The sequence below is a fragment of the Lytechinus pictus genome, chromosome 8 (assembly GCF_037042905.1).
Source record: "Lytechinus pictus isolate F3 Inbred chromosome 8, Lp3.0, whole genome shotgun sequence".
Taxonomy (NCBI): domain Eukaryota; kingdom Metazoa; phylum Echinodermata; class Echinoidea; order Temnopleuroida; family Toxopneustidae; genus Lytechinus; species Lytechinus pictus.
Genome location: NC_087252.1, coordinates 1,263,678 through 1,287,220, shown reverse-complemented (window position 1 = coordinate 1,287,220; position 23,543 = coordinate 1,263,678). Strand labels below are relative to the sequence as shown.

Genomic DNA, 23,543 nt, shown 5'->3' with positions numbered 1-23,543 from the left:
TTTTTATGGCGTACCGCAAAAATACATGAATTTGGATGGAATTGGTCTATAAAACAAACTGCCCTTTATGCTCAAGTCCAGTTTAATTTAGACCATGGTCTAACTTACTTACTTAATTCTCTTTGCAATTGGCAGTACATAAGACCTCCACAGCTGAACGCCAGCTTATTATGTTCTTGGTGAATATTAAACTAAACCCGAGTTCGAAATACAAGCCACTGGGATCTGTCAAAACGGCCTACCAGTTTGAATCAATATTGCTGAATCGCGTTTCAAATTTCCCATAAAGATTTTTGTTTAAAAAAATTATAATAATAAAAAAATATGGACAACTTTTGTTTTAAACTAAGTTATGCAACGCTTTTCATTCAGTTCAGTTTACATGCCCACAAGGGTTATATGTTTCCTTTAATTGGGACAGAATAGGAATTTATTCAATTGCGCTGCCTCTATTCGGCGGGGGGGGGGGGTGTCTTGTGAAATGACATATTTAGACTGACTTAAGCGTTGTTCTTACTTACTTAGTTACTTTTATAAATTCTAGTTGCTAGGTGAAGCGAAACGGTACAAAAATTATCTGAAATCTATTAGACATCCATCCACGGCTCAATCGTTCGCCAAGATCAATTCTAATAATCAACGAACCCTAAACCAATTTTACATCATTGTTCCCAAGAATGCTAATCAATATCCTTTCTCGAACCCCAGTCGATGTGGTCTTGTTTTCTTTGATTGTCTCGTGAACTCCCGTTACCCTGTGGTCTGTGCGGCTGTCAATCCAGCGAATCAGATTCCAAACCGATCGATAGTTTGCAATTGGATATAATGTAATAACTTTGTTCGGTCTGGAGTCGGATTTGTCGATGTGACTGCGGTTTGACGATCGACATCGGGTAAGAATTAATGTTCTTTTACTTACTACTAGAAAAAGCCTTTTGCACTTAATGATCATGAATCTTCACCTGTGTTGGTTGAAAATAAGGAAATTTTGAACTTTTGTTCTCAACACAAGAAGGAAGATCGAAGAATTACCTCAGAATTTTCTGCTACGAAATGCGGTCTCCCCTTTGAACTTAGTTATTACCTCCTATCTATTGCTAAACTTCACGCTTCACCCTTTCTTTTTATATCGGAAAATTAATTCGAACTTTGAAAATTGATTTTTCTCTGCATTATTACCCCTTAAACAACAACAACATCAACAAAAGTCCAAACAGGCTCTGAAACAGGCAAAAGTAATAAGCGAAGAGTAAATGAATTCTTTTAAAATTATTGATTCAATAATTTATTAGATTTAATGTGTTATAATTGATGGAGTACTTCAATCGTCGAACGCCAATTTTGACTTGGAATTAACATTTACTTCAACAATCTAGTTGTAATTAAAGTGTAATACCTTTCACATTAACTATCATAGACAATAAGGAGTTTTCACAACCACTACGCAGAACGTACACGGCAAAAACTGTGGTGTTAACCGGTGTACATAGAGGACCGAACCAGTTATTTTACACCGGTGTTAATTTGACAGTGTTAGTTCAACACCTATGCAACACCTTTGGTATTTACATTAACACTCTTTTGTGTTATGTTCAATCTCTAGGGTGAAATTTTAACACCTCAGGGTGTGGTCCTCTATTAACACCAACTGTTGTCAGTTTTAACACCACAATTTTTACAGTGTACAGAATTGTCGAAAGCCCTTCATGACAAAGCAGTCTTTGTTGAAAATCGGTGAATCAAAACATTGGTGTCGTCCGTGAATCTGGACAAACGACATAATTATTTGCAATTATTCGTCAGCTCAGAATTTTACGACGATCCTCTGCAGTCCCGGTGCACCAATTTTCGACAAAGACCTCTCGGCTGTTCATTGTGATTGACGGACAGTTTAAATAGATTTTGTGTAGTATGTTGTAGAATCCGTTCTCGATGTAATTACGAAAACTCGCTAATATCACCATCACCATGAGCACCATAGATTAATGAACATTATATTTCAAATCAATTATTCGACTGATCTTCCACAATAAAATAGATCGATTTAGTTATATCTAAATTTAAAGATATTGATCCAGGTAAAAAAAAAGAAGACACAATCATATTGCGTCAATTTGACATGCTTTTTCATTTTCTCAGCTCAACTAAAGGGCCCCTTCATTTTAACCATGTATTCAGCCACTGTCAGATACCATACTAAAATATATTTAAGAACGTTACTTAAAAACACTCAATATTCAGCGTAAGGAGTTAAAGTACCCTAGTTCAATGTCAGAGAAAAAGAAGTAACAACTGCAATTATTGTTGGTAATTTGAACATGCTAAAATCATGTTTGAACATACTTTCTTTTTGCTGAAGGCAATTCTATCATTTTTACATTATGTTAAATGTAATGAAAAATAAATGTTAAGTAAAACACAAAAGTAAAGTCACTGTTTGGAATAAGTGGTATAAAATTACACTCTGCTTTCATCGTTATCCTGAATTGATATCTTAATTAGCTGCATAGTGATTCTGAAATGGTAAAATCACGTTAAAACCATGATTCTTATATTATGTTATTGATATGAGGCATGTCATAAGCCCATGGTAAAAATTTAGCATTTAGGTCACAGTTCATTATTTTATTGATTGTATTTATCATATGATAAGACAATGGTAAAACCGTGATTACCTTTTTTGATTTGTACATGAAACTATGTCATGGTAAAGGTGATCATGTTTAAACCAGCGAACGTAGAGGGTGTCAACAATATACATGAACACTGCTGAAACCGTCTTACAAAGAGTTAGGATTGGTCCAATAAAAACAACTATGGAAAACACGCAACGTCAACATCTATTATGCATGTTTGTTCAAATATTTTCTAACTAAGGTGTATAATCATATATTTATTGTTTTCTTGAAAATGCAAGATGCTTCTCCTTGTTTACAAAGGACATTGTTCAAATTTCCTGAAGAAAAATTTATGACGTTGATGGATTTCCACAGTCTTACGATTGATAGGATCCATCGTTACTCTTTGGCCGTGTTTATGCTTCCACATTTCAGGCCAGAATCAGCGTTTCCAAACGTGATTAGTCCAAAACACGGTTGCGTCCGTGCTTACTTTCATTTAAGGACGTTCCACAGTTATGTTTGTGCGCATTATGATCTGCGCATAGTTTACACTCTGCGCGCTGACGTCACAATGGATGAACAGGTGATTAATTAGCTGCGGGTATGAGCTGATTTTTCTCATCTTCTGCACTTTAACTGCAGATCCGATGTGTTATTTCATGAAGCTATAAAGTGGAATTATTCCATGGACCATTCAAAAAAACATTCTCTACAATTTCAAAATACTTTACTCTGCAGTGCTGCCAAGAATCACGAATATTACCCCGAGTTTGAATGAATGGTAGAGTGGTTTTGATTTTTTCTTCACATAGATACAAAGCATTTGGCGCATTTTAGGTGTTTTAAAAAGCACATTTGCTCTAATAAAAATGCTGATAGTTTAAAAACAAGCACATGAACCCCTATTTTTTAATGTTTGTACCGCTTAGGTATACCTTCCTCTACAACTCTGCAAATTTTGGTGAAAATGACATGGATTTTGAATAAAGTGCAGCATTTATTGTACGTTTGTAGTTTGTAACTGAAATTTCACATTTTTTAGATTGGGATTTTGTTGTCTTTTACGCAATTTTTAAGAAATGGCAGTGCTGTTAAACTTAAAATTGCAAACAAATAGCACTATAAATATATTCTCCATTCTAACGATACAATTATTAACTCTCTTGCGAAATTTGATGACTTTTTCATGTATTTTGACTGAGTAATATAGGTTTAAACTCATTGTAGTAATCTTGGGTGGTCTAAAAATGCCAAATTCTTTTGAATGCGCAATTTTTAAGAACATCAATTTGGGTATACTTTGAAGCTCTATAGCAAAAAATCAAGCACATGGACCTATGTTAATTTTTGCATATTTCGAATATTAAGGTTCTAAAGTATCAATGTGGAAAGTTTGGTGAAAATGACATGGATTTCACTTTAACTGTGGAACGTCCATAAACGCTGTTTCAAAACGCCGATCGTAAACTCACAAAAAGGTGCGTTTGTAAACGTCGTTTGACCAGAATCAGGATTTCTGGGGAAGTATAAACAGAACCACGATCGTAAACGTGTTTAAATTACGTCATTTGGTACATGCTTCCGGTGAGATGAAAATCCGCGGGCAAATACAGTCGCATTGCTCCATGGTCGCGTGTTACCTCTCATTACCTCTCATCTCCCTTGTTACATTTGCATGTGTGATAATTGATTTAAGTACTATCACTAGTATTACTCTTCCAATTTGTCATCACGATGAATGCTGAGGGATTTACAAAAAAAAAACCCTGGAACATGAGTTATAATGAGGAGACATCGCCCGATGCCTATAAACAAATAGATGTTTTATTATTTTATTATGTATACTTTAATATTCTTTATTTTTTCTCACTATTATCCTCACCATGGTGGAAAATATATGGCTATGTCAAGTAGCTCCATGCAATGACTAAATATTGGAAATTGTTCGATGTTTAAATAACAGTCAACGTACCTTCCCTATAACAACTCTCAGGAAAAAAACTTTCGAAAAAGGGCGCGCCCAATTTGACCTCGCTTTCCTGCTCAACGAAAATTACGATGCGAAGCCAGCTGGAGTTCGTGATTTCGCCTCTGAAAAGTGAAGCATAAACAGCACTCCCAGAACCACGTTTACGATCGGCGTTTTGAATCGACGTTTGAAAACGCTGATTCTGTCCTCGCAATGGAAGAATAAACACACGTAAGACGGGGCCCAGGTGTCACGCGCGTTAAACATTTCCCCAAGACTCGTGTGTAAAAATGTCAATATAAAAAAAAAATCATTAAGAATAAGGACAAAAATAGAAAGTCGAATATTTACTATGGCTGGATAGGATATATATCTGGCAGTCCATATATGACCACAAAAGGGTACCTCAACCGGCCCATTTTAAAAATAAATCGGCATTTATGAAGACATCTCCTTGGGGGAACAAATTCTTCACCCGATACAGTAAAATAACCCTAATTCTTCCGCCGGTCAAATAGATAAGTTAAGTAACATTATCTCTTGATTTGGAAAAGAAAGTTCAGTAGTTGCCCTCCATAGAATCAGTTTCAGATGAATAATTATATGCATACACTTTTGTTAATCAGCTGTATCAGAATAAAAAAAATTGGGTTAGGTCGAATTAATATCTTTTGCCTTTCTGCTGTAGGCCTAATTAGAATCGTGATACCTGCACAGTGTTGACACCCTCTACGTTCGTTGGTACCAATATCAATGCTGGATATAACATAGTATCACACAGTGCAGTGCCACACAGTGTGTTCACATAGTGGATTTTGTGAAGGTATAATTCATATACTCTAGTTTAAAAGTGTGAAATAGGCCTAACATTTCATTCGGTTGACCAATTGGTCTACATGAGTGTTCATGGTGTGTGTTCATATAGTGAACTATGTGAAGATATAATTCATACTCTAAATTTAAAAATGTGAAATAGGCCTAACATTTCATACGGTTGGCCAACGTGAGTGTTTATGGTGTGTGTTTATAGTCTACTTTGTGAAGATGTGATTCACACTGGTAAAATGGTTAAAATACTAAAATTTAACAGTGTGAAGGTGACTCTACACTGTATTTCACAATGTGAACACACCGCCATGAATGTAAACACTATCTTTCCGGCGGAATTACGACATGTCGCATGTTCAGTTAAAGGGATGGTCCGGGCTGAAAGTATGTATAGCTTAATAAATAGAGTAGAATTCACTGAGCAAAATGCCGAAAACTTCATCAAAATCGGATAACAAATAACAAAGTTATTGAATTTTAAAGTTTAGCAAAATTTTGTGAAAACAGTCGTCATGAATATTCATTAGGTATATATATTTCATATTTCATATGTTCATGAAAAGGTGGTCATCATTATATCTAAAATAAACTAACCATGATTTATAATTGTTAAATCTTAGTTTTGACAGATCTAATATTTTATCAGAGCAAAACTGTTCCAGATTGACACCTAGAACCTGAATTTCACACCGCTGCCATACAATATTAAGCCGTAATGAAGTTCTGATAATTATTTGTAAATAGTACAAAACACAATAGCAAATTACTGACGGCTTGCATCAGCAGAGCATCATTATACCTCCATATTACGATATTTGAAAATAAGTTAAAACAAAGTTCATTTCAGTAATAAATATAGTTGTATCTTCACAAAATCGATACTTTTATATACATTAAAGCAAACTGACATGTCTGAGTTAAAGCATAATTGATCTTTATGTTCGTTCAAACGTATGTATTGTATATGCTCCTAGTATACACAATTGGCGCTTCTGAGCTGCGCACAACTCGTAAAGGCTCCCCACTGCGCACTTTAGATTCCTTGGGCGGAATATAACTTGGCCACTGCAATTCTCTGTCTTTGGCGTTCCCGTTCTTGTTTTTTCTCGAGTAGCTCTCTGCTATTTCAAGGGCAATACTGGCAACGGATCGAAAGCTGGATTGTCTGCTTGTTCTGCTTGTCCGATAACTGCTGTTACTTCTCCTTGGAAACTGATCACGAGAAAAGACAGGATTATCATATGTGAATGTACTACTTGCTAAAGAATGCGTGTCGTCATCTCTTAGTCTGTAGGATTTGCTCAAGGATGACATTATTTCTCCCTCCGTGCGCGCGATATCGTAATATAAAGGTCTTTCCCGGCACGAGCCCAAATCCTGCGCTATGGAATCGCGCAGGTTTGACGATATATGCTGAGCTTGGTGCAGTTCTTTTGCGATACAGTTGCGCAGTTCTTCAAATTGGGACGACGCGCTGCCGACACTTCGAAGACTGTTTGCTCTTCTCCTGCGTATGCTTTGCACGCTTAAGCTCTCCCGTCGACCAGTTGTTGGAGGTATTAACGCAGATGAAGATCGATCTAAAACATTTTTATCTTCCAAATCGACAACCGTCACTGCTTCTTCCTCCATTGAAAGACCTTTCGTTGATGTTCCTTTGCACTTCTTCGGCGACCTTTTCTTTTTCTTAACGGGACTGTTCTGTTGAGAGCCCCCGGACTCCTGGGCGTAATCTACTGGCTTCTCTGTGACGGACTTTTCGCTGACACTTGGCTCTGTACCAATCGATGCAGGATCTTCTTGGCTGGTGGCCGATGAAGAACCATCGAAATCACATCCACTGTCATGGCGGCCGTCACCTTCGACGATCAGCTGACAGAGTTTCTCCTTGGCAACCCCAACATGACTCTGAAGCAACTTGATGGTATCATCTTTCTGTAAAGCGAAAAAAATCGACAATTTGATAATGTCAGGCCAAGGATATATTCATCATGGAACTTAATTTATAAAGGGGTGAATTAACTTAATTCCCACTAACAAGGACACATTGTCCCACAGAATGGAACAAGTGTAACATGATCATCATACTGTTGACTTTTTTGCAATTGGAGCAGTGTGTATCAAATTTTAACATGGACCACAATGTGACCACACTATGAACAATCACACTGTATGGTATCCATAGTGTTGAATTTTAGCACTTTAAGGCCCGTATTCTGAAATCGGGTGTAACTTAAACTCAGGTTTAAAGTTGTGGTTTAAGTATGTATAGCCAATTGTTACATAAGTCACTAGCAGTAGAGATATAATATTTCAGCTCATTTGGCTCTCAAATCATTCATAATTGTCTAGGAAGTATAAATAGATGATTGTCTTCACCATCGATGAATCAAGAAAGAGCACAGTAAACATAAGAAACATACGACTTAATAAAAAATTGACACTTTTGGCTTCCCATAATTTTAGCACAGAGTTAGACCAAGTTGGTCTAAGTTATACCTGACTTCAGAATACGGGCCTAATAGTTTGAATCACATCTTCAAATAGGTCGCTATGTGAACACACTGTGAACACTCAGCGTATAGGTGTCAACAGTGTCGAACTGTGGCAGTTTAACAGTGTGGAGCACATCTTCACATGTGCGCAGGTGTGACACGGTGCATTTTGCGACAGTGATAGTCTCGCAATGTAGATAGATCAGAAATCGTTCGATTATTATGTGTCACTATACAGGTTATGTAAAATCATTGTAATTATTGTGCTGCGCTCAACCCAGGTGAGGTGAATGGGTACCCAGCAGGATTAATTCCTTCATGTGCTGAGCACCTGGACGCAGCTGGAGCTAAAGCTGGGGTAATAATGATAATAATACATAATGCGGCTCGGAATAGATAATTTCTAGATTCATGTAGATAGCGCTATATAATCGCTTATTATTATTATTACTATTATTATTCCTCTAAACAGGATCAAGTCCGTATTTTTTTCTTGAATAACTTTGCTCTAACAAAAAGCACCAAGTAATTTCAAGTGCAACTAGGAACTTTACACTACTAATGTCCGAGAGTCTTTCTTATCAATCTGGTTGTACCCAAGATAGCTGCCTTCTGAATGTCGTACATCCGAAGGTGAGGAGAGATCTTGGTTATGCAGGCTTCCATTCCCTTCTTCACCATTCCTGAGTGACCAATGATGACTGGTGTGACCTCTGCTTTCACGTTCCACATCCTCTCGATCTCAATCCTTAGGTCTTGATACTTGAGCCGTTTGTCTCTTTCCTTTACAGCAATGTTGATATCATGGGGAACAGAGACCTCAATGATATTTACTACGTTGTTGTCTCTGACGATGATGTCCGGCTTGTTGCAGTGGATGGTTCTATCCGTTAGTATGCCACAGTTCCAATATATGGTGCTGTTATTGATCGTGGTGATCGTTTGTGGCTGATGTTCCCAAGCGTGATCACAAGTCATTTTACCGCGATCCTTCAGTAGTTGCCAATGGATAACTTTGGCAATATTGTCATGTCTTGTGATGTACTCAGTTCCAGCAAGAGTCGAACATGCTGATACCAAATGCATGATTGTTTCGGTCTCTTTTCCACACATCCTGCAAGTGTCGTCTGTGTCTCTTCTGAGGATAGATTTTTCGTAGGCACGGGTCCTCACCACCTGGTCCTGAATAGCATAGACGAACCCTTCAGTTTCACCTCTTAGTCCCGCCGACTTAAGCCATTGATGTGTGTCTTTCTGGTCTACGAACTCCCGATGCGTCTGTTTTTCATGGTGGCCATGAAGTCGCTTGGATTTAAGTTGCTCTTGAAGTTTCTTGTGAAAGGAGCATTTAAGTCTTGCCTTCTCTTTTTCACCGTAGGGTAGTGTCAGTCGATGTTGTGCCAATAAGATAGATGCTTGCTTGTTAATGGAGTATATTGCTTGACATTTATCATAATCGAGGGATATACTCGTCAGTATATCAGGTGGATTGGATAGGTAGTTGGCGAGGTTCGTTGCTTCCATATTCCAGACCATCTCAATTTGTTGTAGACCTCTTCCTCCAAGATCACGGGGAAGGTACAACCTTTCGATTGCGGCCTTTGGGTGATGTAATCTGTGCATCGTTAATTGCTTTCTGGTCATAACATCTAGGCCACATATATCAGCTAGTCTCCAGTTAACAATACCAAAACTGTATCTAAGCACAGGAATGGCTAGAGTGTTGATCGCTTCAATCTTATTTTTGGCATTCAGTTCGGATTTGAGGATCAGCCTGAGTCTTCTTTTGTATTCTGATGTTGCCTTCTCCTTCATTGTGTTATGGCTAATGACATCGTTCTCAGCTATGCCTAGATATTTATATGTCGAATCATTAGTCAGTTCCTTGATTGATGTTTCCTCATCTTGCACAGACATGTCGCCTGTATTTACCCTCCTTCCTCGTACAAGTGTAACTTTGGCACACTTGTCTATACCAAACGACATCTTGATGTCATCGCTGAAATGTTTAACTACTGCTATCATCTTGTGAAGTTCATCGTCATTTTTTGCAAAGAGTTTGATATCATCCATATATATCAGATGGTTTATTGTCGTAGATACATCTTGCCCTTTGTATCTGTAGCCATAACTCGTAGCGTGTAAGAGAGAGCATACTGGATTGAGAGCTAAGCAGAATAAAAGAGGAGATAAGGAATCTCCTTGAAATATTCCTCTCTTGATTCGGACCCCCTCCACTGTCATCGAACGGGTGCCTATTGTAAGCGAAAGAGTAGTGCTCCATTGTTTCATACCTGCTGATATGCACTTGACTATTTGTGGATTGATGTGATACATCTCTAGAACTTTGATGATCCAACTAGGTGGTACGCTGTCAAATGCCTTCCTGTAGTCTATCCAAGCCATGGATAGATTGGTCTGTCTTTGGCGAGCATTACCGATTATTGCTTTGTTTGTCATTAGGTGATCTTTACAACCCTTCTTTCCTTTCCGACAACCTTTCTGAGTGACCTCCATTATGTCATGATCATCGATGTGTCGTTCGATGTGCATGGCAAGCGTTGATGTCAGCAGCTTATACATATTATTATTATTATTATTGTTATTATTGTTATTATTATTATTGTTATTATTATTATTGTTATTATTATTATTATTATCATTATTATTATTATTATCATCATTATTATTATCATTATTATTACTATCATTATTATTAACGAACGGCTCTCACCTCGCCAAGCGACCGTTTTAAAGCTGCATTCTCCGCAGATAAGAGAAATAACTCCTCTTCTACTTGATTGAATGATTGACCGTGATTGGTTGCTATGTATGACGATGTAAGCGTCCTTGACAACGGCATCGTGGCATCTGGGTTATCCTTCCATGCAAGTATCTGGATACAAAGAGAGTATAATTCAAGAGATGGGTTACCTCTATAGTAGGCCAAGAGAGAAGAGAGAGAGAGAGGGGAAAGTTTGTTTACCATAACCTGACTGAACCGAACCTGTCAACTTTTATTTTTAAAAATTAAGAAAAAAAATAACCCCCGCCCCCCCAAAAGGGGAGCAGAAAGACCAAAAAGACAAAATATCAAAATATCATCCACACCTTTATTGGATAACACTGGTTTCTGGTCGAATGCGCATATTTTGGGAAAAGAAAAAAAAAACATCCTCACCCATATAATATAATTCAATCAATGTTGCTTTGATAAGTAGCCTACCTTTGGAAGATGAACCAAGACCAGGACTTCTGTCGTACAGAGAAGCAAGACCAAGGCCAGACAAGAGTACCACACGTTGGGCCACCGCCACATCGTCGACGATAGAGCCGTTGCCATCGAAACCAGAACGACACAGGTATACACAGAGATGATGATACATCTTGCATCGTTCATGGCGCTGAGGGCGACATTTCTAGTTGCCCATGAAAGATGAGTGCCGTAGAGGAGAATGATGCATTTATAAACGTAGATGACAAGCAGCCAGATTTCATGATAATGGGAGTGGCATACGTAGACCGCACCCCTCCATGTGGGCGTGGTTTGTGGCGTTGTCAAGGGATTTTCAGTTGATTGAGTTGTTGCTTTCTACAGAGGATGATAACAGCAGGAATGTCATACAATTTTTTTATCATCATTTCAAAAATTGTAATAAAGTATTAATTGTGCAAAGCGAGCACCCGAAATGATTAAAAAATGCTCCATTTCTATGATTTCTTTACTCAACGTTGGAGTGCATTTCGATAAAATACTAAATTACACGTAATTGGTATTAAACACTGACTTAACTGTTGAAGGCAGATCAATCACGACCTACATACAAAAATTAGCTTCTAATACTGAACGCACACGAGATGGAAATATCATTCAATCTCTGAATGAAATTAATAACTTCTAAATCTGGAAATTAATGAGAGTAAGGAGGCCACCAGATCAGTTTAACTCCTTCTCAAAGTCGTGTATCTCCATACAAATAGTAAATTATAACTGGGCATTATTAGATATACAGTCTATCTGCATGTTTGTTATCTATGGTAGATATGAAGTATGATAACAAAATGAAAAACAAATCCGCATTTCTGGATTGACCTTGGGCATCGATCTCCGCAAACGTCTGCAATCTGCATTTATTTATTTAATTTATTTATTTAGTCATCAATACTTCGAGTTGGTCTCAATTCATTATCTGAATGCCTACCTGCGACGTCACCGGAAGTACTTTCACCTGGCATTGTGGGGGATCGAAGATCAGCCATATTGCCATGATAAGAGAATCGACAAGAAGTAAACAAGCTATTATTCCGATTAGTTTATTATCTCGTATCACCTGCAAGGGTATTCAAGAAAAATCAAGAAAAGGGGTTTGCTCTATAAATTAGAAGGTCAATTCTTTATCTATATAACTTGAAGTTTAATAAGTTGAAAGCAAAAATGCTCAAGGATTCAGAGATATGAGGCTTATAGAGTTCAAAGAGAGATGGAAAATAGCCTGTGCGTATTTGTTCAAGATACAAAGCTTACACCTGCTCGAGAAGTTTAACGTCTCAAGCACTCTATGAAATAAAATGTTAAATCAACATTTAAAAGGTTGGAGGAGAAACAACCTTTTCCAAATGTTATACCCAACCTTGTATTTTAATTTTGGTAGAACCATTTAAAGTGGTAAATGCAACTTTTATGAAAGACTGTCACTCCTCCTACCTTTCAAATGTTGATTTAACATTTCATTTTTAGAGTGTGTTCTAACTGAGTGAGTTAAATATACTGTAAAACAGGGCTATGATGCTCACACAACAGCAGTCGGTGATGTGTAAGAGGACCGCACTAACAATTTATGCCAGTGTTAAAACTGGTGTCATTGCAGTGGTGGATCTACAAGAGGGGGGGGGGGTGTTAAGACGCAGTACGTAGCACCTACGTTAAAGAGAAGAAACCAAAACTCAAAATATTTGGTCAAATCGCCCTTTTATTAAAAAAAAAAAGCCAGTTCCGCTACTGGATAAAATCACTGTCTCTCGAATTGAGTGTCCTTCAATCTTACCATCCGTTTTGCACCAGTGTGTCCAAATATTCTATATACCCGCCAAGACTTGGTGAAGAGAGACCCGTAGACTAACGTGAAACCGCACATGAGCAGGAACAAACGTGTCTGAAAATTAATGCATAGATAATATATTAATGCAAAGAATGCTCAGTCAAACTAACTTTACACAGATCGGTCGTATGCCGTTGGAATAACGTGGTCAGTCTGGGGTGAATGTGGCAACTTTGGAGACACGGACAGGACATTTCTTACAGAAGTACCAAGTTCTTAGTAGGAAAGTAATCAAAAGTTTTATTCAAAACTAGTTTAATGTTATAATCCTAAAAATCGTGTCGTATGCCTGAGCTTTAAGGGCTTAATATAATTCCATTACGCGAATATAAATATAGTAAAATTATGTTTAAGATCCCTATTGGGAGAAAGTTTGAAAAGTACATAATATACCTTGCAGAGTGCTGTTAAGGTTTCTAGTGATGACGTATTACTGTCGATTCCTAGGAGGATCACGCATGCGTAGATGAGAATGGTGCCAAGCACAATCAGTATGTTCAAATTAGGGCTTGACATTTTTATTAACCTATTGAAAAATAAAGAAGAAATGCATCCCATTAATAATCGAAACGGTTCTCTGCATTACACTGACGTACAGATTTGCTGGAAATAACAGTGTGTTCCACAGTAAGTTAACGGTGTGTTCACAGTGTGTTCACAGTGTGTTCACAGTGTGCTCACAGTGTGTTCAGAGTGTATTTACAGTGTGTTCAGAGTGTGTTTAGTGTGTGTTTACAGCGTGTTCATAGTGTGTTCCGAGTGTGTTAAAATTGTGTTCTGTGTGTGTTCAGAGTCTGAACACACTGTGAACACACTCTTCAAAGTGTGTTCAGAGTGTGTTCACAGTATGTTCCGAGTGTGTTTAGAGTGTGTTCTAGGTGTGTTAAATGTGTGCTCACAGTGTGTTCACAGTGTGTTTACAGTGTGCTCACAGTGTGTTCAGGGTATGTTCACAGTGTGTTCAGAGTGTGTTCTGTTGTGTTCACACTGTGTTCAACGTGTGTATTCATTGAATTCACTGTGCGTTTATAGTATGTTCACAATATGTTCAAAGGATGTTCAGTATGGAATCACCTTCACACCGTCAAATGTGAGATGTAAGAAATGTTAATTACAATGTCACACCTTGTTAACACACTCTTAACATTATCAGGCCTACTGTACAAGCTTCCACAGTGTGTCATTTTGAACAATAACTTTAACATCAGTACAATTATTGAAGATTATTCTTATCATGCTCCAGCTAGAGTCAGACGAACAAAACAGGCTCAAATCTGACAGATTATCTGGATGCCACCTGAAGAAATGTCATAGCTTCCATCGGTCTGGAGTCGAATTCGTATAAATATATCATGTAACTGTAGAATAATAATTAACTTCTTATCTTCGCATCTGCTTGTGTTCAGCACAACAATGGCAATGTGAGTCTCGCGCTCATCGGCATTATGGTGCCATAAGTAAGCCCCTATCAGATACGACTTTTATACATATGTTGAAAATATGATAATCACGTTCGATTTTTTTTCTTTTCAAATTAATTATCGTGGAAATAATCTTGAGGCTACCTTGCCTATTCTTTCGATATCTGATATTAAAGAGTAAAAATAGCAACATTATTGTATTCGATAATAGTGCAATAAATAACACATCATATACGATTTTTACACTTTTTTCAGAGTCATGATAATAATAATCGACATTTTTTTCAAATCAATTATCGTTTAAATAGACTTGAGGCCACCGTTGATTATGATTTCGATAACCCATATTGGATACTTAAAGGAAGATGAAACCTTTGAAACAAGATAGCTTGTATGAAAACAGAAAAATCAAAGAAACAGATTAACGAAAGTTTGGGGAAAAATGAACGAATAATAAGAAAGTTAGCAGTTGAAGTTTAGATCATTGTTGCAATGTAGATCATCCCATGGCAATGCAACAAAGATGTGTGTGTGATGTCACAAGTGAACAACTTTCCCATTACTTTTCTATATATTTCACTTAAAATGCCTTTTTTTTATAACCTCAGTAGATCTTGAATTCTATTGGGAGAGCTTGTAAATGCAGATTTTCAAAGAGTATATCATGGAAAAAGAGTTTTTATCACCATAAGAGAGAGCAAAAGAGAAAATCGGAGGGTATTTATAGTCGAAGGGAAAGTTGTTCACGTGTGATATCACACATATTTGTCGTATTTCCAATAGGAGGATCTCCATGTAGCATTAGTGAACGCAATATTCAAATGCTTATAACTTTCTCATTAACTGTCTGATTTTTTTCGAACTTTCTCCGATCTTATTCTTTATTTTTTCTCTTTCCAAACAAGCCCAATTTTACCAAGTGTTTCATTCCCCTTTAACACAAGTATGATTCTTAAATCAATATATATATGGAGGTACGATTTCGCATACCTTAATTAAGATTATGATAATCATTTCGATTTTTTCTTTTCAAATTAATTATCATGGAAATAAACTAGAGGCCACCTTACCTATGATTTCGATATCTGATATTGAAGACGAGAAATACGGTAGATAGCACCAGACCTAACAATGTCAACACACAAGCACATCCGAAGAGCACCGGTGAGATGGTACGAAATCGATAAGACGTCTCATCGTGGACCCCATCCATCATCCCCTCCTCCTCCGTTCCCATGGCAACGGTTGGCGTTGTTGTGATGAAGTGAAGGGTTGGGGATCTCGATGTCCCGTTGCTATGCGAAATGTTGGCGCTCATTTCCTGTTGGAGATATGAAGATGCGTACAAATGAATATATTAATCTTGTAATTTTCCATGAACATATGATTAGAATGAGATCGATAAGTCGAATTTAGAATGTTTTAAGCTAGAGGGATTGTATTCCAATTCAAAATGGAATACAAATGTTTTCTTTTTCGCCCTGAAATAATCCTTTATTGAGAGGAGGTATAAAAAGGATAAATTTTCAATCAGATGATAATATACAACAAGAACATATGGCATAGACATATCCCTCCTGCAACATGAAGAAAGAACATTGTCCCGCAGTGTGAAATTATCTCAATTTTTTTTTACATTGTTATTCACGGACAGTCCATAATGTATGCACATACTGTGAGCATACACACTGCTGTGGTCCATAGTGTGACATTATCTCCTCACTGTTCAGTTTGAGAAGGTTTAAAAGTGTTAATCACAATTGCACGTAGTCCTCTATGTGAACACTCTGTGATCTTTTTTACACTGATGTATACAGTGTATACAGTGTAAAATAAATGTCTTTGCACTGTTTAATTTGAGCATCTTAAGTGTAAAATCACATGTCAGATTAAGTGTCCACACTATCGAGGTGTCCGCAGTATGAAGTTGTCTTCACACTGTGAAATGCGGCCCGGGGGGGGGGGGGGCACTTCCATTCACGAGTGGATACCATGCGCGACCATGGGGTCTCGAAAAGCACCCTAAACACGTAATTTCCATATTCTGAAAATGCACCCCTTAACAAGTATTGGCGTGCGAAACCCTACCCTTAACAAGTATTGGAAACAAAACGATACTCTTGGCAAATATTCCCTGAAATGAACCCCTAAACAAATACAGGAATATTTTATTGTTACGGGTCCTTCTGTCGTCGGCTTTACCTTATTTGGTTTAGAACGACCCCACCTTCTACACCTCGCGCAAATTGGACTCTAAACACGAAGTGTTGGGGCAAAAAGGACATCCTTTATAAAACATTTTAATTTTGTTTTATCATCCCCGCAAATTCGACCCTAAACACGTAATTGTCCTAGCAAAATAGATACCCTTTTTTCATTATTTTTGTGTTTTTGACACCCTTATCACGTTACGTACGTAACGTGCCCTATCGTGAAAAAGACATCCTTTTTACGTGTTTTTTTGGTCGCGCATGGTATCCACTCGTCAATGTAAGTGGCCCCCCGGGCCATATGGTGCATTCTAAGAATGTAAATCACATTTACACACTGTCCATGATGTAAAACCTACTGTGAACACTCACACTGTCCACAGTGTTAATCACATACACACATAAGCCCACTATGTGATCACACTGTACACACACTGTGGGGCATTTAATTACCAACAGGGATATAGCCACGTTATCCTTGTCAATTACCTTCCTCATTCACCGAGTTACACTCCACAATCTTCTGCTAGCTTAATGTCCTACCTTTTCCGACAACTCGACAAATCAACTAAGACTTCTTGAACGATGTGAGGCTTTTTTTATAAAAAAAAACTTTCTGCAGAATCAGTTATAAAATGAATCTTTACATACCGCCGTCAAATCACCACCATGTAATTCTTTACACAGTATATTGGTTTATGATGGATGCTCTAAATACATTAAATACACTTCTTATATTTTCAAAGAATTCAATACGAGAAGTGACGTCATAGCCATATTCTCATTTGAAAGAAAGGGGCGGGTCACGACCTAATCATGTACTTTAGCACAATACATCGTATACCAGTCGATCGCTGGTGGAAAACTCTCTTTAAACGATTTATGCTCAGTTACACCAACGAAACCGGCTCCAGACCGATCAAAGCTATTACATTATTTATCATCGACGTACCATCCGATAGTTAGCAGTCGGTACCGTTTGTGTAACTGGGGCATTACAATACAACGCAGCCATCTTCATTGATTTTACAATTAGACATCATTTCGTCACATCGAATTACCCCCTCATCTCTCGGAATCTCTTTGACTTATGCCGACGCGATCATTATCTAACATAATACAGATCAATTCTACATTTGCCCTTGCATATTTGAGGCTACCATAATTTAGGAATTAGAACATGTCAAGGAGAATCCCCCTTTATGACAAGATTTGTAAAGATTACAAGGAAATTTAAGATTAATTGGGCTATATCTTGTGAATTGGAGAGATAAGCGTATAATGTATATTCTATTGTGAACAACCTGTCTTGGAGCTGTAGAGGTTACTGGCATGTAATTGTAGGCCTTTATACTCCATATGTTATTCAGGTTCGTACTCTGGAGACTTGCGATATTGATATCATATGACTTTTCTTGTTTTACGATATATTGAAAACAGGTGTCTTCTATACTAGAAATAAATGAAATTAACATACTATGTCGTGACGCCCTCAGATTTGTTTTTCAATCAAGTCATTACATTGTTTAAAATACGAATGAACCTATGTACCGCAATGGGTTGGTTGGCAATTCCAATTCGATTTGCAATAATTGAGGAAAAATGAAAAAAAGGTTAGCTTACTTTATTTTTATAAAATTCAAGAGACAGTAAAGATGATAATTCTATCGCAATAAGGATACTAACTTTAAAAAAAAAATCTTAATGTTATTATTTCTCTCAAAATAATGCCAACGGAGGGGCCTAAACAAGGTTGTTAAGGTTTTTGTGGTAGTGCCCAGTACCTCCTTTTTTAATAAAGATCTTAATACTTACCATATATATATTCCTTGTTAACATAAATCATATATTATACACGTTAAGAACATTTTCAAGAACCTAAAAAATTGGCTTTTTAGCTTTATCTAAAGAAATGTAATCACGACCAAATTTGATAACACGGTAAGCTTTGCCTTTCCGAATTCAAGCCCCATATTAATTGATACCTTATTAATCATCATTGATTTGATACGTATAATTGCAAGATAATTGACTTGCAACATCTTGTTCCAGAGAGGGTTAATAACAGGGATTTATCATGTAAGTCCCAGGCATATAACGTATAATTGTATTAATAGCTGGCAACGATGTATAATTATATTTGATCTAGGCCCAACGTTAATCACCCTTCTGAATTACTAATACTACACTAACAAAGGGGTAAACTTGGTAAGGGGTCAATAGTTTGACCCGACTAACGGTAATTGATGAGGGGTTAACAATGACCATTAAAACTTGACTTATTGATTAGGGTCATCTACTAAGGGGATTAACGGAGGATTAAGGGATTAACGGGACTTTAGCCGAACTTCGAATTGCTATGCTAATTTGCGGACGCGCATGCACAATTAAGGGATTACACAGGTCTGCTCTCATGAATATAGTAATTGTAATGTCATGAATTATTGGACCTCAAGTGCCGCCATACTTAAACATGTTGACTTGAAGCATCATCTGCTTGAATAACCGACGTACATGTATTGTCTTTATGAATAGGTATACGCTTCTCGTGTAAAAATAATTGATGGAAAAAGTATATACCAGTAACGTACGCAAGATTTTTGAAAGGGAGGGGGGGGGGGGGGGGTTAAGCTGAACGAAATGTTGACAACCAAAAAAAAGGTCTTCACCACAAATTTTAGGTCGTTTCCTACCCCACCAAAAAAAAAATAACAAGCAAAAAAAAAACGAACAAAAAAAAAGCGCTTCACATTTTTTTAGGGGCGGGGGGTTGGGTATAAAAAATTTAAGTGGGGTGAACTTCTGTAACCACCCCCTGTGTACGCTACTGGTATATACATTCACACACATGATACAAGCCATATAAAACATGATGGTTTAAAAGTGTGTTATATATTTCAAACAATCTTTATACCAATATAAATGGTGACAATTAACCACGATGGTACAATGCATTCTCGTAAACATTTTTTACAAATAAAAATGTCAAAAAATAGTTAGTAAATTCCATCACTATTTGTTATAAAGTACTGAAAACTTTGAATCTGATTTTTTTTAGAGCAAGTTTATCAGGGTAAAACGCTCAAAAGATGCGCCATGAACATTGCCCTGGAATTTCGATCGCTAGACTTGAAAAAACCAAGGAGAGAATAGCTCAGTGTTTTTTTTGCACTTAATTTTATTATCAGGTTTATTGATATAAATGCAGCACATTTTGGCGCTATAACTGGCATGTATGAAAGCACTAGTACATGAAATATATTTCATGAATAATGGGTATTACTTGGGAGAAAAGATAAAAATAACAAAAGAATGCATTTGCGCTGACTATTAATGGAGGAGGAGGAGTGTAATGATGATGGTGATGATGATGATGATGATGATAATGGTGATGATGATGATGACGATGATGATGACGATGATAATGATGATGATGACGAAGGTAATGACGACGATGATTATAATGACTATGATGGCAAAGTTGATAATCATCATGATAGTCATGATAAACAATATTGACAATCATGATGAAATATTTTCCAACATGACCAATGTATTCAGAATATCAATACATAAATCAATCGACTTATAAAGAAATAAAGGAAAATTGACGAATGAAACAATATATGCATGAATAAATAATATGGAGAAAGGGGTAATATTAATGCATATTTTTGTCTCAATGATTCCAAATCAATTCTAATGAAAAGTAAATATATGATGTCCATGCTTACGATTCTATATTTCCATGTTAAAGCAAACAAATAAAAAAATTAATGAGAAGGTAAAGAAACGTTTATCTTTTATTTTCTTTTGACTGTGATAGATTATTTTTTATCAGTCTACCCACCAGCGCACTTTTAAACATCCGTATAAATTTCCACACAAGTATTAGTAATATGTAATGATGATGATGATAATAATGATAATACTGATTATAATAATAATTGTTATTATTATATTACAGGATCAATTTTGGTTACTAGATTTGCTACAACATCCTAGCCAACGAACGAAAATACTTGAGAGATTCAACACTCACTCGTTAAGTTCCTTGATCAGAGTGCTACTAGATCAGGACAGCTAAACAACTACGATCATGATGAGTATATAAAAATTTCCATGGAAACAGTATGCCGCAAAAAATAAGAGAATTCAATCTCCCCTGATCAGATGGGACGATCTAGAGTTGATTTGAATGTATCCAACCGAAGTCACCTAACCCATTACTGTTAGTTAACACTATTTATCCGTAGGCCATTTGAGAACGTCCAGTTTTATTCCAGAGAGATCAACTCGAAAGTGTTTACATCATAAGAAACATCTGCGTGTTCACTTCTAAACGTCTGTCCAAATCAAAGCGACGTTCAAATAAATAAAGAAAAATGAAAATCGTAGAAATTCGAAGTGATCCCTGGTCAAAATATCCAGCGTCGTTTTTTGTTTGTCCCAAATATGTCAATCATGATCAACGTTACATCCCAATGATTCAATCAAAATTTAAAATCGTAGAAAATCCTATCGAAGCGTGGATGAAATTCACAGCTTCGTTTGTCCCGCGTTCAAAGAAAGAAAAGGCATCATTTGAATTACTGGAATCACAAAGCCTCTGACACCTGCAAGGGTCTATGTTTTTCTGATGTTTCTTCTGAATTTGCACGGTTGAGCTCGCAGTTATTGAGTCTTAACTATCTGACGAGTGAAGATCCTCTGACCACAAATACCCCTAGTGAACCCGAAAGACAATGCTAATGAGAGGTATCGCTTACTGAGGGGCAGCCAACATATTAGCTGACGACTTGGCATGATATAGGGATCGATAGCTAGACAAAGAAGGGAAGAGTGATATCGATTTGTTATCTCTTGGTTCATGCTGCGTGCACCACCGTGAATGCGTCGTATTTTACCAGTGATAGTAGACTTGTTAAGAGGTTGAACGCTGCATTTTTGAGTACAAATGTCCCACTTGGCACAAATGTTCCTTGAGTCAAAAGAAAGAGATTCATCCAAAGAGACACGCTGTATCTATGCAAATAAGCAAGTAATTTGCATAAATTTGCATATTATGTCGATATAGTAAAAACAAGTATTTCAGAATATATATTTAACCAGAACTGCCCTAAAATTGGAAATAAAGACTTAGGGTAAGAAAGGGAAGAAAATTGTCATAAAATAATTGGGATATCCTTGTTTATTATTACCTAATTTACATAAATTATGCAAATTATAATTTAAAACAGAGTATTTTTTCATGAATCCTGAACTGCTTTTAAAAAACAGCAACTAATACACAATGTCAACATTCTACATGAAAGAGAATATATTAGCGAAAACATCGATATGCTTCATGACAGTATTAGTGTCTTAATTTGCTTAGAAAGAGGGCAAATATGTCAAAATGTATGACGTGATATTGCGCTAAAACGAGACCAAAACAATCTTTATGTCCAGTCACACTCACGAATCGGACAATAAAGCGATCAATGGTATGTCATTCGAGATAACACAATCTCAACACAATAGCTTCCATCGGCTTCTCGTATCGCTTTTGTTGGTGTGTCTGCCACACCGTAATCTATGATATATACGGACAAAATGCATTTCGGTATCGGTAAAACACTATTAATTTTGTTTTATTTGTTTCTAATTTACAGGAGACATTGCTTTGCAGGTTACTGCTTTAATGAAACTCTGGCACATGAATCATGACGAATGTATCCTACCTCAATCCATATTTTAACTTTATTAAAATATATATCTTTTTGGAGACCCCGAGGTGGCAAAACTGCATCCCCCTGCATTCCCGCCACAAAACCAGTTTGACTTGTATAATCGACTTGGAAAAGACAGATGTATGAGACATCAGTCAACGTGTTTCCTGAAGAAAGTTTTTTTTTTGTTTATTTAAGCCTACGCCCACGGGAGCCCTCCGAATTTACCCCATCCCCTCTCCGTATTTCGACTTTAAATAAAAAAATATCGTGTTTTAAAATCATCGGCAAGGCAAATTGCGTTTTTTGGTATAATAAAGCAACTTTTATATCTATATTTGTATATTCTTTGCATTATCCTCTTAAAAAAAAACATAGAAGGCATTGTTTTATATCTCATAAAATAAGTTCGTGTACATGACGGTGGCCTGTCGAAGTTGCCCAACCGTTTATTTTGTTTTGACAATATATATTTAGAATATCGTCTAAATGAAGCCCTCATCTGGAAAAGGGCACTTATTAAAGGCAGCATCTACATTATATAGAGGAGGCCCTGGTACTTGGAAGAGGGGGCTGAAGCTTGTTAAATTTCTTCGGACAAAAAATTTTACATTGAAACTTTTTTGCTTTTCAAATTAACATCAAGAAATTTAACAAGCAAATAAACAAAATGGATTGCACTACAAAATGAAGGGTTTGTTTTTGGTAACGTTTCTTTTTTTCGTTTTGTCACATCTGCCGGAATTCCAGGGGGTGCTGTCTATGGAGAATAACACACGCAGCACAGCCCCCCCCCCTTCAGAAAAGTCTTGCGGGTGCTTCAGCCCCCGCTTCCAAGTACCAGGGCCTCCTCTATATAATGTAGATGCTGCCTTTAATAAGTGCCCTTTTCCAGATGAGGACTTCATTTAGACGATATTCTAAATATATATTGTCAAAACAAAATAAAGGGTTGGGCAACTTCGACAGGCCACCGTCATGTACACGAACTTATTTTATGCGATATAAAACAATGCCTTCTATGTTTTTTTTTTTTCAAGAGGAGAAAGTAAAGAGGCTTTACTGTAAATGTATCTTTCTTCCGAATGGACTCTAAAAATATTTAAATTTAACATAGAGTGGAATCAATAAAGGGGTATTTTAGAGCTTACGTGTGGCTTTTCTTCAATGTACCACAGCTCTTCTACAT

General features: G+C 36.9%; 1 protein-coding gene across 1 annotated transcript; it reads right to left on the bottom strand.

Annotated features, from left to right (window-relative positions):
* Nucleotides 1-1,258: 1,258 nt before the first annotated feature.
* On the bottom strand, nucleotides 1,259-21,355 carry LOC135155015 (probable G-protein coupled receptor 156). The gene is made up of 8 exons (XM_064103330.1): nucleotides 20,686-21,355; nucleotides 15,504-15,754; nucleotides 13,406-13,538; nucleotides 12,959-13,066; nucleotides 12,116-12,244; nucleotides 11,140-11,505; nucleotides 10,648-10,809; nucleotides 1,259-7,353 (listed from the first exon to the last, which is right to left on the bottom strand). Exons 2-8 carry the CDS (start codon nucleotides 15,749-15,751, stop codon nucleotides 6,364-6,366), a joined length of 2,136 nt encoding a protein of 711 aa, XP_063959400.1. The 5' UTR covers nucleotides 15,752-15,754; nucleotides 20,686-21,355; the 3' UTR covers nucleotides 1,259-6,363.
* Nucleotides 21,356-23,543: the final 2,188 nt, after the last annotated feature.

Bases quoted from the DNA above. Each gene is read 5' to 3' on its own strand.
- LOC135155015 (XM_064103330.1), bottom strand. From the start codon at position 15,751: ATGAGCGCCAACATTTCGCATAGCAACGGGACATCGAGATCCCCAACC. The intron at 13,539-15,503 runs GTAAGGTGGCCT...ATTTTTCAATAG, and splicing joins ATCAGATATCGAAATCATAG to GTTAATAAAAATGTCAAGCC. The intron at 10,810-11,139 runs GTAGGCTACTTA...CTTTGTATCCAG, and splicing joins TCTTGGTTCATCTTCCAAAG to ATACTTGCATGGAAGGATAA.